The 15171-nt window shown below is 42.6% G+C and overlaps 1 protein-coding gene across 1 annotated transcript in view; it reads right to left on the bottom strand.

The window, feature by feature from the left end:
* Positions 1-609: 609 nt before the first annotated feature.
* The window catches only part of KIAA0825 (KIAA0825 ortholog), a 417985-nt gene continuing 403423 nt past the window's right edge, over positions 610-15171 (bottom strand). The window contains exon 21 of the mRNA XM_065406817.1: positions 610-733. Within this exon, the coding sequence (XP_065262889.1) occupies positions 610-733 (124 nt within the window). The remainder of the gene's footprint in view (positions 734-15171) is intronic.

The raw sequence follows: 15171 nt of genomic DNA on the forward strand, positions 1-15171 counted from the left end.
ATGTATCCGCTGCACTCCGCACAAAAAGTTGGGTGCTGAGGTGAGAGGCCAGGTCCATGGCATAGCCTTCGGAATCTTCCCCTTCTTTGGGGAGCCTATCACCACTAACCTGAGCAGTCCTTCATAAGGCTGCATTTGTATGGAACTAGGGAAGAGGCTTCCTGAGCTCTGACCTCTATCGTCCGGCACACCCACATAGGGTTAGATACATTTGGACCCCCACACGGCATCTGTAATATACTGGCAAACTTAGGCTGGAAAATGTCCAAAGTAGTATTATTTATAATGCGGTGGTGTTTATGCTTTAAAAACAGTTTCTCATTTGGCCTTCAGCTTCTTGTCTCCACTGCACCAAGGTATGTCCTACTGTGTAACACAGCATTTTCACGTTATTCTTGGCTACCACACACGTAACAGTTGCTGTTTTAAGGGGGTGACTAGGCAATAATAGAGCAACATCCTTTAGTTTCTAACTGCTACTCATCAAGATACAAGTTCCCTAGCTTTCTAGCCATTTAATGTATGCATAAGAGGGATTTTTTTCCAGTTATCACTAAACAATTACTGTAATAATGTTTAATTCAGCAGAAAGTGCTACACAAACTCTTTTCAAGGTGACAGTTCTTCTTTATCTTCTGAGGCAAGAGGGGTCTGTATGAAATAAACTTTTTTTAGGTGTTCCACCATAGCTTTTTCTTCCTCTTCCAGAGCTCCATCTTCTTTCATCTCCCATCTGAAAGAAAATATACTTTTGTTAGTTCCCTTGTATTTTTCAAATCAGTCATTAAACAAACTGATAAAAAAATTCAACATAGACACCATGTGTTTATTGCCAAATGTATTGTGTTAACTGAAATTTCTGAACCACAGTACATATGAACAGAAAAATCACACCCTATGCAAGCCTTCTGGCATTTAAACTGCCAAATCTCTGACAAGCTTCCTCCTATGTCTATGCCCCAGCATTTTCCCTTTCAGTTTTGTATCACACCTTAATAGCAAATTGACCAGAAGCAGTGCAAAACTGACAGCGAGAGGTGGAGCAGCTAGCATGTGTTTTTGAGATGGAGGTTGGCATATACTTCCCAGAGTTAATTACTTTAAAGTGAAAATCAGATAGCACAGGATTCCCTATTCATGAACAGTGGGCAGGTCATCATACCGTTAAAGTGGTACAAATGAATTTAAAGAGCTGCCTTACAAAATGGCTTAGTTTTTTGAAAATGTCACATACACTGTCACCTCTAGAAGTGACACAAGCATCTTCCCTTTCCCTCATATGGATGCTCACTCTAACCTACCATTAGCTACCCCCATTAAAATTAATGCAAAACTGCCATTGACTACAAAAGGAATTGGGATTGGATCCTTGGTGTACAACAAAGCACCCTAGATAGAAAATATATATTTTAATTACATTTATGCATCTCTTTTTACTACATACTCTCTGTGTATGTATGTTTTTATTATCAGTGATACATAGGCTTATTTTAAGAAATATTATTCATATTTTATAATATTACCTTTCATATCATTATTAGGAACATCTGCAGGGAATGACTGTGCAGATAGTTATTTTTATTTAGCACCAGTCATATTTCAACATCAGTTATTGTAAACCACAAGGAAGGACATTCAAACATATTTATTAGTTTATTAAGCAGAACTGAATTTGCTGATGATGGGGCAAAGTTTTACTAAAGTCCCACAAACCACTCCACAGAAACAGGTTTTTTAAAAATGTGATAACAATGTAAACACCATTTTACTTTCACTTCTAAGAACAGCAACAAACATCTCCATTATCAAGATCAAGAGTATTTAATAGTTTCTACAGACCTATTGAAAACCTTTCCGATAAATGTCATGACTATAGCATTCAACTGCACTGGGAACCCCTCTTCCTCCAAAAATCTTCTGAAGGCCTACCTGTTCCGCTAACACTATAGCATTACATCTCATTCTGGGCCTGATTCTGTTCTCATGTACACCAATTTTATACTGAACTCCACTGACATGAGGGTAGTTATTCCCGATTTACGCTGATGTATGTAAGAATGGAATAAGGCCCTCTGTCTTTGTTGTAACAAGTTGTGCTTTTAGAATAAGTTGTTTGGACCAGGGACTCTATTTAGTCTATTTTACTGTAGTGCCACATCCATTTGCAATGCCATATAAGTGATGATAGATTCAATTCCTAAATGTTTCTGGTATGATATCAGTAGCAAAATGGTGACCTCTCCATCCTCTCCCCCCAGCATTTCTACTGAGGTGAATACAGGAAATTCAAACTTCTCCTTTTCAGTTTCTGTCTGATTGGCTGTAGTAATATAATGACTTAGCACTTACTCAACACTTTTCATCCACAGACTATTATTTATTATTTGTATTATGACAGCACCTAGGGGCCCCCAATCATGAATCATGTGCTAGGCACTGTACAAACAAACAATGTAATGACAGTCCCTGCACCAAAGAGCCTATAATGTAATCTCAAAACACTTGACAAAGGTGGGTAAATAACATTATCACCACTTTTTACACATGGGAAAACTGAGGTATAGAGAATTTCAGTGCTGAAGGTCACACAGAGAATCAATGTCTGTACCCGGAAGAGAACTCAGATTTCCTGACTGCTAATAAATACTGTCTACACTAGTTCACTCTGTCCTCTGTAAAAAGATACAATATTTATCTGAAAGTCCCATTGACTTCAATGAGAGTTGCACGTGCATATCTGAGGGCAGACTGATACAAAATGACAGCAGTGCATTGATATGCATTGTGAAGATGTATCTTTACTGCCAGAGAGGATTAGAAATTTCATTTTTAAAATAAAAATGTAAGGTCTAGTGAACATAGTAAAATCTAGAGAAACCGTGCAGGAGATCTTAGATCTCAGGATCTCATGGACAGCAGGAGTAGATGACCCTCTAAGCAAAGATCCTGATATTATGCAAAGTCATTAGTAAAAATGGGTAAACAATACACATATGAATAACTGTTTCAAAACAAAGTTTTTCCAAGTGTTTTCTGAAGCATTAGTGGTAAAGACTTCCATAATTAGTAACCCAATAAAACCAAGTTTAACATATACCTTTCAGAATTCTGTATAAACAAGACAACCATTGCCAAATTATCCTTACCCTCTAAGGAAGGATGGTCTTGTGGCTAAGGTACATGATAGAGACTCAGGAGAGCTAGATAATATTCCCAGTATTACCACAGACTCTATGTAACCTTGGTAAACCACTTAATTGCTGTGTGCCTCCTTTTCCCCACCTATATAATAATATATTTCATCATAAGGAGTTGTGATGTTTCATTCATTATTTATAAGATGCTGAAATACTGCTGTGATGAGGTCTATAGAAATGCCAATAAATAAAATATACGTTCTATTGATTACCACCACATACGAAGGCAAAACAAATTACAAAAACTGTAAAATGCAGAAAAAATACTTTTGCATTTTACAGATTGTGATATGTTTTATTTATCAGTGTCAAAACAGATTCTAGCTGTTAATAAAACCATTAATTGATTCTTGATTAAGCAGGATATTGACTAATTAAACTGCCAAGGAAATAAGGCTAACTCTCTCTAAGAAAAAGCAAAACATAAAAAGCTGTCTGATGTTTGTTCTTTTTTGCATCTGTATGTAACCCACACATCTCCTGGGTGTGGTGTTCTGTCCCATCTAGTGGCACAGACAGGGCCAGCTCCAGGCACCAGCCGAGCAAGCTGGTGCTTGGGGCAGCAGATTGTATGAGGCGGCATTCCGCCCAATCCTAGGGCGGCACGGCCGCTTTTTTGTTTGTTTGTTTGTTTCTTGTTCCACTCCGGCCGCCCTGTAGGGGGCGGCGGCATGGAGGACAGGAGCGCCCTGCAGCAAGCCCGGCAGGGCAGTCCGCGTCCTTCCCTCCCAGCCGACCGGAGCGGCGTGGAGCCCTCCCAGCAGGCGGCAGGGGGCGTGGCGGGGCCGCATGACAGCGCCCCGCTGAAGCCCTGGCCGCCCCCCTTCTCTCTCTCCCCCCACTCCCTTCCCCTCCCCCCGCTAGCTGGGGCACATCTGAAGAGCAGGGAGTCCCCCTGCACCCTGGCTCCGGCCGCGCAGGTTTTTTTTTTTTTTTTGCTTTGCCGTTCTGGCCGCCCCGCCTTTTTTTTTTTTTTTTTTTTTTGCTTGAGGTGGCCAAAAAGCCAGAGCCGGCCCTGGGCACAGAGCCCACTTAGAGAGAGAGAAAGAGATTGAGTCTGCTCTACAACCTTAGCTAATAGTCAGTTAGCTTTTAGCTTATGCAATAGAGACTCATGCACTAAGCTCCCGAGGCCCCAGGTTCGATCGTGAGGACCGGGGTCTGCCAATGTTATATGCTTTATTGCGACTTAATACTTTACAAATACTCAGCAAAATGATTATTGTGTAAATAATGTTATGAGCTGGATGAAACCTTGTTATTAATTGAGTTAAAACCTCATTCAAACTGATGTATGACTGCATCCTTCATTTAAGACAGCTAAGAGATAATTAAGGTTCTCAACCTGTGGTCCCCGGACCCCTGGGGATCCAACAGACTATGTCTAAGATTTCCATTTGAAATTTTTTAGGGATCCACAAATGAAAAAAGGTTGTGAACCACTGAGTTAAGGGAACACATCTCTGTGTTTGGAGAAGCAGGACTTTGTATATTCCTTGTATATAATAAAATTGCATCAAAGAAAATACTAGACTCCATCAATTTCTACTTTCAATTGGAACGTCACAGGGCTCTGAAGTTTGACTAGCTGCTTAGGTTTGAAAAGGTGCAACAATAATTACAAATTAGGAATAAAACAAATACTATCTAAATAAACATTTTAATGACTGGCTTTAGTCACTGAGATTGTGCACCTTCTATCTCTTTGTTTCATTGTTAAATGTACATATTTAAGATAATTTAACTAAATTTAATGCACATGAAATATTTGAAAACATTGAAACCCAGTGATGATTACTGATACCTCTTAGTGTAACTAAACATTTAATAGTTAGTGACATTGGAGGATGCAGAGATTTTCAAAACTGTGTGCCTAAAGTTTGGCCTGATTTTCAGCACTGCTGAGCACCTGCAGCTCCCATTAACTCTAATTATCAATTGTTTAGATGCCTAAATGTGGATTTAGGAACCTCACTTTAGACATCAAATTTTGAAAATCTTGGCCATAATTCTGAAACTCAGTTTGGGCCAAATCCTGAAAGGTGAGTAGTGCCCCTTTCTTCTTGTGTAAATGAGCTCTGCTATGGATTGACTAACTCTGACGATGGTCTAGCTAATGCAAGTAGGGGGGGTTCAAAAAGGCTCTTCAGCTGCTCCATGACTGCAACCCATGAGTTGCGGAGGAAGATGAAAATCAATGGGAACCAATGACAGTCAGTGGGATTTAGGCTCCTAAGTGCCTAAATCAATTTTGAAAATGAGATTTAGGCTCTTAAATCAGTTAGACAATGCCTAAATATCTTTAAAAATCTGGGCCAAACCTCTTGGGAGCAGGTTTTATATAGTCCTTGAACAATGGGGTCCTCGTCTCAAGCTCCTGATGGGGTAGAGACAATCCTCATCTGGATCTCAATAGAACCAAAACTTTTCAGTTCCACTGGAGACAACCAACCTCTGATGAAGGTCAGGCTCTGAGAGTGACTAATGTGAAGTGTGAGTGTTACAGGTAGCCTTGCTTTTAAGAGGTTATATGGGCATGTTTTGCACACAAGCAATCCTAACAAGCTTTAACTAAGTTTTTGTTTGTGGGAATACTATCTGTTTACATGGGGGACAAGAACAATAAGAATCTTCTTCAGCTATCCCTCGATGTGAGGATGATGTCTGCCAAGGGGGTTCATCGGTGGGTTTTTAAGTGGCTGAGGAGCCCAATTCATGACCTGCAGATTTTCCCACAGAAGTGACAGGTGTAATCTTGGAGGAGACACAGTTGTTGGCTGGACTATTGTGCCCTTTCTTTTCTCCTTTGTCACTTCTCTGTCTCATGAGCACATCTGTTCTCCTCAAAGTGGGCTGTGGCTTGGTGTATGGTGTGGCCCCACACTATGTCCTGTTCCGCGCCAAGTCCTCCCAGTTCGTTGGGTTGATGCCTCCCTTTTTAAGGTGTACTTTCAATATGTCTTTGAGGGCTTCCACTGCCCTCCGTGAGCCCTTCTTCCCTGACTTACCTGAGAGAAGAGTACTTGCTTTGGGAGGCGAGTGTCAGGCATACGTACACAGTAGCCAGCCCAGTGGAGTTGGTGTTTCATGACCTGCGCCTCTGTACTGTGATGTTCGCTGCAGAGAGAACGCTGATGTTAATACGTCAGTCTTCCCAGCTGATCCTGAGAATCCTCCTGAGGCAGTGCTGCTGGAACCACTCCAGCCACTTGAGATGTCATCTGTAGGCTACTCAGGTCTGACACCCATATAGAAGGGTGGGGATGACAACTGCCTTGTAAACCAAGTTCTTGGTGCCTGTTTGCAGATCCCTATCATTGAAGACTCGTTTGAGTAGTCTTCCAAAGGATGTACAGGCACAGCGGATCATATATTAAATTTCCATGTCAATGCTGGCTCTTTGGGAGAGGTGGCTGTCAATGTATGGAAAATTTTCGAGGGGTTCTCCACCGATGGTGACTTGTGGAGTATGAAGAGTAGTTTGTGCAGGTGAGAGCTAATAGAGTACCTTGGTTTTCCCAATGTTGAGAGAGAGACTCAGGCTTTGATAGGCATCTGCAAAAAGATTTAGGGTGCTTTGTAGGTTGGCCTCTGTGTGTGCGAGAATGACGCATTCATCTGCATACTGAAGGTCAGTGATGCCAAATCTCGTGATCTTAGATTTTGTTTGGAGACGTTGGAGATTGAGGAGTTCGCCATCCATACGATACTCAATCCCGATTCCATCAGGAAGGTGGTCAAGGATGAGAATCGGATCACGGCAAGGTAAATGGAGAAGAGTGTTGGATCAATGACCCAGCCCTGCCTGGCACCAGTGTGAATGATGAATGGTTCAGTCTCTGAGCTGTTGCACAGAAAGATGGCATTCATCCCATTATGGAGTAGTCTGATGATGGAAATGAATTTCTGTGGACAGCCAAACCTACACAGTATCTTCCATAAGGCATTGTGACTGATAGAGTTGAAGGCCTTGGTTAGGTCGATGAATGCCATAAACAGTTCATGGTGTTGCTCTCTGCACTTCTCTTGAAACTGTCACGCCACGAAGATCATGTCAGTTGTGCCTTGGGATGGTCTGAAGCCACACTGTGATTTGGGGAGGAGTTCCTCTGCAAGGGGTAGAAGGTGGTTTAGTAGGATCTGGGCAAGGATCTTCCCTGCGATGGAAAGGAGGGCAATACCTCTATAGTTCTCGCACAAAGATTTGTCCCCTTTCTTGAATATTGTAACAATGTTGACATTCTTAAAGTCAGGTGGAATTTCTTCAGAGGTCCAGAGTTGGCAAAGTTTGTGTTGGAACATTGTTCCACCATCTTTAAAAAATCTCAGCTGGGATGCTATCTGGGCCTGGTGCATTGTGATTTTTTGTCTGGGTGATGGCATGTCAAACTTCCTCAGAAGATGGGGGATCAGCAAGGTGTTCCATTGCTGAGCATTGTGGAATAGACTCGATGGTGTCTTCAGAGACCATGAATTTGTGGTTTAGTAGGCTCTCAAAGTGCTCCTTACAGCATTGTTTAATGGCTGCATTGTCCTTAAGGAGGGTGGGGCCATTCTGGGAATGTAAAGGGGTTGGGCCTTTGGAGCTTGGCCCATATATAGTTTTTGTAGATTGAAAGAAGCTTCTCATGTTATCCTGGTATACGAAACCCAGGATATCAGAAGCCTTCTCTTGCCACCACTTGTTTTTGATGTCACGTAGCTTCTTTTGGACTTTGGCTTTGAGCAGGTGATAAGCCTCATGTTTTCATTGGTTAGAGGAATCATTTTGCCAGTTACAGAATGCAGTTCTTTTCTGTTGAATTAATGCTAGGATTTTCTCGTTGTTTTAATCAAACCAATCTTGGTGCCAATGAGTGGAATAGCCTATAGTTTCAGCACATGCACTGTGAATGGTATTTTTAAGTTGATCCCAGTGCTCTTGAATGTCAATGATGTTATCAGGCAAGTTAGAGAGTTTCTCAGAAGCTGTTGCTGGAGCATCTTGCAGCTGGCTTGGTCCTGAAGTGCTTTGACGTTCTGCTTTCACTTAGTCTTTGGGTGTTTGCGGTGTGGTGGAGTGAGCTGCAGGTACATGACTGATCTTACTAATAGATGGTCTGTCCAACAGTGATCTGTACCTTTCATGGCTTGTGTTATTCGGACATCAGCGTAATCTTGAGCTCTGACTATAACATAGTGAAGGAGGTGCCAGTATTTGAACCCAGGATATTTCCAGGTGGTCTTAAATTTGTTACTGTGCCTAGAGATGGTATTTTTGATGAGCAGGTCATGCTCCACACGTTTGTTGAAGAGAATACCATTGGGGTTTACCATCCCTTCTTTGCCTATTGTGCCGCTCCACGGTTGGGAGTCCCATCTGACTCTGGCATTGAAATGTCCCAGGAAATAAGAATACCTAATAGAAAATGAAATTAAGTGGACAAACTGACTGAGTTGAGTAGTTCTCACTCAAAATTAACCAATACATATTCTTTATGGTACACTGAATTCACACAGTTTATATCAGCAATTATAAAATGGTAAGCATCCAATAATATTTTATGTATTTTTATTTATTTAGATTTAAATGATGCCCGCATAAGGCAGTAGATGCCTAAAATATAACTAATAAGACAACAAAAATGACAGCAGCGTTAAAACCATCTTTCAAACAGGAATGAAACATCTCTTTTCCTCCTCTTTGTTGTTTTGGGGAGCATACTCTCAGTCTTGTCCAAAACAGTTATCAAAACCTACCAAACAATAAAGTCCTGATTGCTGATCCTGCACTTCAATTTTACACCTGTCTAAGTTATACTGATATAAAACCTATGTAAGCAAGAGGAGAATCAGGCTCCTGATACTTATCATTTAGGGGCAAGGGACATTTATCCATAGATAGAATGAACCAGTGTCTTTAAACCCTTTCCGATGTAATTGGGGTTGGAGGTAGTTCTTTTCTGAGAGTAACATATTTGTAGCTAGTATGACAATATTGCACAAATCTTTATAATAATTTAGCCTAGGCATAGGATCAAAGAGTCCCAACAAAATAGTTTTTATAATAAAGACAAGTCCAGGTAGGTAATCCATATTATAATTTCTTTGATCACAGGACACATGGTCATGGCAACTCTCAATGAGAACAAGACCATTAGCACTAAAAGCAGCACTAATGTAATAATAGGCAGGTCTCAGAAGCTAGAGTAGTTTGTGTTGTTTATGTTTTACTAAAGATTCTGGGTCAGACTGTGGATCTGGATCTCAGTTACGCTGGTGTAAATCTGAAATAATTTGATTTAAGGGGAGTTATGCTAATCAGTGCAAGTAAAATCAAAATTTAGTCCTCTGTGCTCAGATCAAACAGCTCAAATACAAGCTTCCCCTCCCTCCTGCAAATACTATACAAACACTTTATATTATGTTGGGGGATGGGCAATTACACCATTCCATTGAAACTGCCAGGTGGGGAAGCCACTTTCCATTCAAGCTACAAGAGGGAAAAATTAATGCTCCTTTGTTTAATTATAGCTGAAACAATGGAAAACTACTGCCCAATGACTTGACTGCATGTAAGTCTGGGCAGTGGCTGGGCCATGCGGGTGGCAAAGAAGCAGCAGAAATATCAGAGAAGCAAAGAAGCCACGATGGCTGGAGAAACACCAGTGTCACCCAAGAAAAGCTAAGGCCATGTCTACACTTACAAACTTCCAGCAGCACAGCTGTACCCATATAACTGCGTTGCTGTAAGATCACTTGTGTAGCCGCATTATGCTGATGTAAGAGAGCTCTCCTGTCGACATAACAAAACCAGCGCAACCAGTGGAGGTAGCTACGTTGGCGGGAGAGCATCTCCCACCGACATAGCACTGTGCACACGAGGGCTTATGCCGGCAAGACGCATGAGGCTCAGTGGGGTGTTTTTTCACACCTCTGAGCGACAAAAGTTTTACCAACATAAGAGGTAGTGTAGACATGACCTAAGAGAACATTCTGGGTAAAGTGCTGGCTGGAAAAAGGCTTGGAACTCTGAGCAAATAGCTTTCTCCTGTTGTTGGATTCCTATGGTATTCAGGGAAACAGGACTTGGTGTACATTTTTTGTAAATAAACAGGATCACACCAAAGAAATAGTTGACTCCATCATCAATTTCTGTTCCTAACAGAAACAATTCACAACCCCCTGAAAACTGGCTAAGTGCTCAGATCAAAAAGGTGTTTTAATACTTTAAAAGTTATTTCAGGACATAACCCATTTTTGCATTCATTCATAATCTGTTGGTCACCAGCATGCATTTCTCCTTTAATCACTGGGCATTCCTCCTTATGACAGATCACTGAAAGGAACAACCAATATAACCATCAACAGGATTAGAAGGCTTAATGTTTGTCTGAAATCATGATGGTTGATATTCACACAATCAATGCCCCAGAAGAAGGACTGGAGGCTTTGGATCAGGGCCGCCCAGAGGGGGGAGGGCAAGTGGGGCAATTTGCCTCAGGCCCCGGGCCCCGCAGAGGCCCCCACGAGAGTTTTTCAGGGCCCCTGAAGCGGGGTCCTTCACTCGCTCCGGGGGCCCCGGAAAACTCTCGCGGGGCCTGGGCCCCCAGAGCTTCTTCCGCTCCGGGTCTTCGGAGGCAATTCGGCGGCGGGGGGTCCCTCCGCTCCGGGACCTGCCGCCGAAGTGCCCCGAAGACTCGCGGCAGGGGGTCCTTCCGCCCCGGGACCGGCCACCGAAGTGCCGGGTCTTCGGTGGCGGGGGCCCCCTACCGCCGAAGACCCCAGGCCCCTGGAATCCTCTGGGCGGCCCTGCTTTGGATATGGTTTAATCAGGCTGCAACTTTATTATTAGATATCTGGGACTACCCAGTAGATAACAGTGTACAGTGCAGGTAACTCCACAATTATTTCAATATCTACCCGGGAGCTTCTGTCAGTCCTCACTTTTTCTATCCAGGTCCCAGCCAACCCACTGCTGGGACCTTACCATTCCTCCCTTGAATGAGGGCTAAGGTGGGCTATAAAGGGGGGGAGCTGGCTCACTGCCATGCCAGTCATAGGCACCCCGAGCCCCCGCTGTTCTGCTCCTTTACCAAACACCTCCTTTAAGTCCTTTACCAAGCCATTTATCTGGTCACTGTATCCCCTGTCTACAGAGTACCTGCACTGGACATTCGCCCCACACACTGAGTTGTGACATCATAGCTTAACTCCCTTCCCTACTCACCCTAACAAAACCTTCTGGATCCGGCTGTGGGGAAGACGAAACCCCACTCCCACCTGGCCGATCTGGTGAGGGAAAAGAAAGGAGCAGCTAGCACAATGCCCACAGCAGGTCCTAATCAAACCTGTCACTTCCAAGGGTGGGTGCTGCTCTGTCTGACCTGGGGAAAAGGAGGCTTCTCCCACTGGGCATGCCCTTTATCAACTCCCTGCCCTTCCGTTCCCTACGGGATGAGTCAGCATCACCATGCTAACCTGCTCTGCTTTTCCAGCAGCATCTGTGCGTCTCTTTTCCCTCTACCCTTAAAGGTCACAGGTCACCCCCACTTAAATTGCGGTGTGGTCAAATCTCACACAGCACACAGTTCCTCAATTACTCAAGTAAGAAACACTTTACCAAAAGCAATTAAATATACTCTCAATAGACCGATATAAGGTGCATGTCCATGAACAAAGTTTTGCAATAATTAATGTGTTATTATCCCATTTAGACATGACTTTACTGCCACATTTCAGCACAGTGAAGTATTAATATTAGCTACTGTGAATGACTATTATGATTGCCTGCTTCATCCTCAGATTTATGATATGATTATAACATCTGGCCACGTAAGTAGTCTGTGCAGTTACTTGTGCAAGCTACCCAGATAAATGCTCTTAAACAGGGTGGCTGTCTTTTTCTTCTTCCCCTAATGCATCAAGGAGCCTTTTCAAACCCAGGAAGAAGTAGTGCAATCATTAATTTGAATTTATGGCACTTAGAGTCATTCTGAAACACCACTTAACTTGTCTGATTGATTCATTTTAATTAATATGATTTGTTGTATATTTTTAAGTAGAAGAGTTGTCTGCTCAGAAAGAATGCAACTAAAAATGCTACCAGAAAACATTTAAAATAGTTCTGCTTGAGGTACAACACAAATAGAAGTATGGCAGTCTATGCCAATGGAAGCTTAACTTACCCAAAACACTAGATCAGGGGATTCTCTCTATAAGTATTGTCTTCATACTTGTCAGTGCATTTCATTGAAAAATTTGTAAAGTCTTTAAACCAGTTCAAAAAAGTTAAAAATATAATGTTTTCCATACATTATGTGGTTAAATTTGCCATTACCTGACAGTATTTATTAATGGGTTTGAGAGATACCAGGTTTCTTTTTCACTTTCTCAAATAGTTGCATTAGTGTAAGCTCAAAGTGTTATTACAAAAACCCTAATGGACAACAGAAGTCAAGGCAAGAATCTATGTTTGTTTTTCCAAAAAGGATGAAAATAATGCCTCTGTGTTCAAATGAAGGAAAGGATTCATCATTTACAACTCCAGAATTGTCCAAAACGGAAAATGTTTTCACTAGCATATCACAAATACATGACAATTGTTTTGGCAGTAATAGCTGGCACAAATTCAACCATGCAGTAGCTAGTCAACTAATGTGAATGTGAATGAAATTACCATCATGAATTACTTGCAAAATACTGGCTCCATCAGTTGAACAGCCAACTTGCAACCTCTGTTATTTCAAATTAATAGCAATATGGCTTTTAGAGAAGACTTTCAAATATATAGTTGGCACATATTTTATTTTGGGTTGCCTTAGAATTTTGTAAGATTAAATTAAACCAACAGTCCAAAAGGTACTAGAGGTGTTTGAACCAATTCATGATACAATTATCCAATATTTTGTTTGCAGCTCACATTACCATAATAAGATGAGTGTTAGTGTTCTGTAAATGTAGTAAAGCCAATTTTATAGTCAATCTGCAATTAAAAAAATATTAAATTTAAAGGAAAATATTATGAAATACCAATGTTTTTTTAAGATTTATGACTAGACTTAGAAGAACAAATTGAGCAAAATTTCAAGCTCACTTGAGTCTAGCAGCTTTAAAATGGAATCAAATCCTTTGAAAAGTTCATTTAATGTAAGTTTTTAAAATAAAGTGACAAAAGAGATGGTTAATCAATGCCTCTGCCACCAGAAAACATCAGTGTCTAGGAGACTGGTATTATCACAGCTATGTACATAGGTTACTGCAGAAACCTCAACACACGATAAACAGAGATGGCAGCAAGGAGAAAAGTATCAAGTTTAGGACTGAAAATAAGCATAGAGGTCTGCCTGCAAAGATCTCCCTTGAAGGACTGGGGCCTTAGTGAATAAAATGTATTCATTATACAGTATTTTAAATAATGTCCTGTTTTAAAATCTTTTCACATTAGCGTTGTGTAACATTAAAAGGTATAACTCCTGAGTGGCTTGTCCCTACTTAGGATTTTTCAAAAGCACTTGTGATTAACTTTAAGAAATGATAATTTAGTCTTACAGATCTGAAGACTTTGCACAGACATACATTTTGTAAAAATATATTAATTGCTATAAAATACGTTTAGCAGATACAGCAAAGTTTTAAAAATAGAGATGGTACTGATGTAAACTTAGAGTATGTCTACATTGCCCTACAGTTCAAACTAAGGGAGTAGTTTGTACTACATTAGTGCAAATTTAAGACCTTTAAGTTCACATCAGTAGCATCCACATGGGGGAACTACAGTGCAGCACTTTTATGTGCATGGCTATTCACACACCCCATAGTCTGAACCGGGGGCAGTGTCCACATGCCCTTAGATGACACATTACTGGGTGCACTTGAACAAAGAAAAGTATCTAACATTTCCTTCACATGCACCTCTCCTTTATGTTGGATATATAGTTAATGTAGTATAATCCTATCCATGTTTTTTTCTGCTGAATACAACACAATGCTTCAGTGGCCAGATCAAATAGTCATTGAACTCAGTGGAGTCTTACCCGATGTGGACTACTCAGATCGTCACCCAAGACATGGGGTGGGGAGTGGAGTGCAGGCTCCATGGACTGCTGTTTCCCCACATAGGCAAGTGAGCAGAGAGGGACTGTGATGGGATGTACTTATCCTGCACTAGTTTATCAGGGGTTAATCACACTCCGTGGGCCAAGAAGGCCACGCCCCCTCATCCCTACTGGGTGTGCTCCAGCTGGAACTTGGATATAAAAGGGACCAGCTCAGCTCAGTCTGGGCTGACTGCTGAAGGGAGCAGAGGTGTGGTGCAGGTTCTTGGGGAGGGACTGCCAGTGCTCCAGGATGCAGAGGCCAGCCGACCCCCAGCCACCCGATGCCAGAGATGGAGGAGAGACCGTGGAACCCCCGAGAGTACCTGCCACAGAAGAATGGGTAGGAAGTAGCCCAGGAGGACTAGCATTCAGGGATGGCTCCAGGCACCAGCGCAGCAAGTGCATGCCTGGGGTGGCAAGCCGCGGGGGGCGGCCTGCCGGTCGCTGTCAGGGTAGCAGTCAGGCGGCCTTCGGCGGCATGCCTGAGGGAGGTCTGCCGGTCCCGCGGCTTTGGCGGCAATTCAGTGGCGGGTATGCCGAAGGCGCGGGACCGGCAGATCACCCGCAGAAACGCCGCCGAATCCGCATGACTGCAGACCGCCCGCAGGCATGCCGCCGAAGGCTGCCTGACTGCCATGCTTGGGATGGCAAAAAACATAGAGCCGCCCCTGTAAGCATTGATCTGATTGAGGTACCAGGCTTTGACTCAGCGTGTTTTGGAAGGATCTCTGCTGAGTTGGTGGCGGATACCCCTGCTGCAGACAGGGCCTTGGGCTGGGATCCAGTGAAGTAGGGAGGGCCTGGGTACGGCCCACCCCACTCTGGCCACTAGGCTACACTGCCCTGCCACAAAGGGTGGTCCCATTGACTCTGGCCACTAGGCCACAGACTCTCAC

This window comes from Emys orbicularis, chromosome 6, assembly GCF_028017835.1.
Source record: "Emys orbicularis isolate rEmyOrb1 chromosome 6, rEmyOrb1.hap1, whole genome shotgun sequence".
In the NCBI taxonomy this organism is placed as follows: Eukaryota; Metazoa; Chordata; order Testudines; family Emydidae; genus Emys; species Emys orbicularis.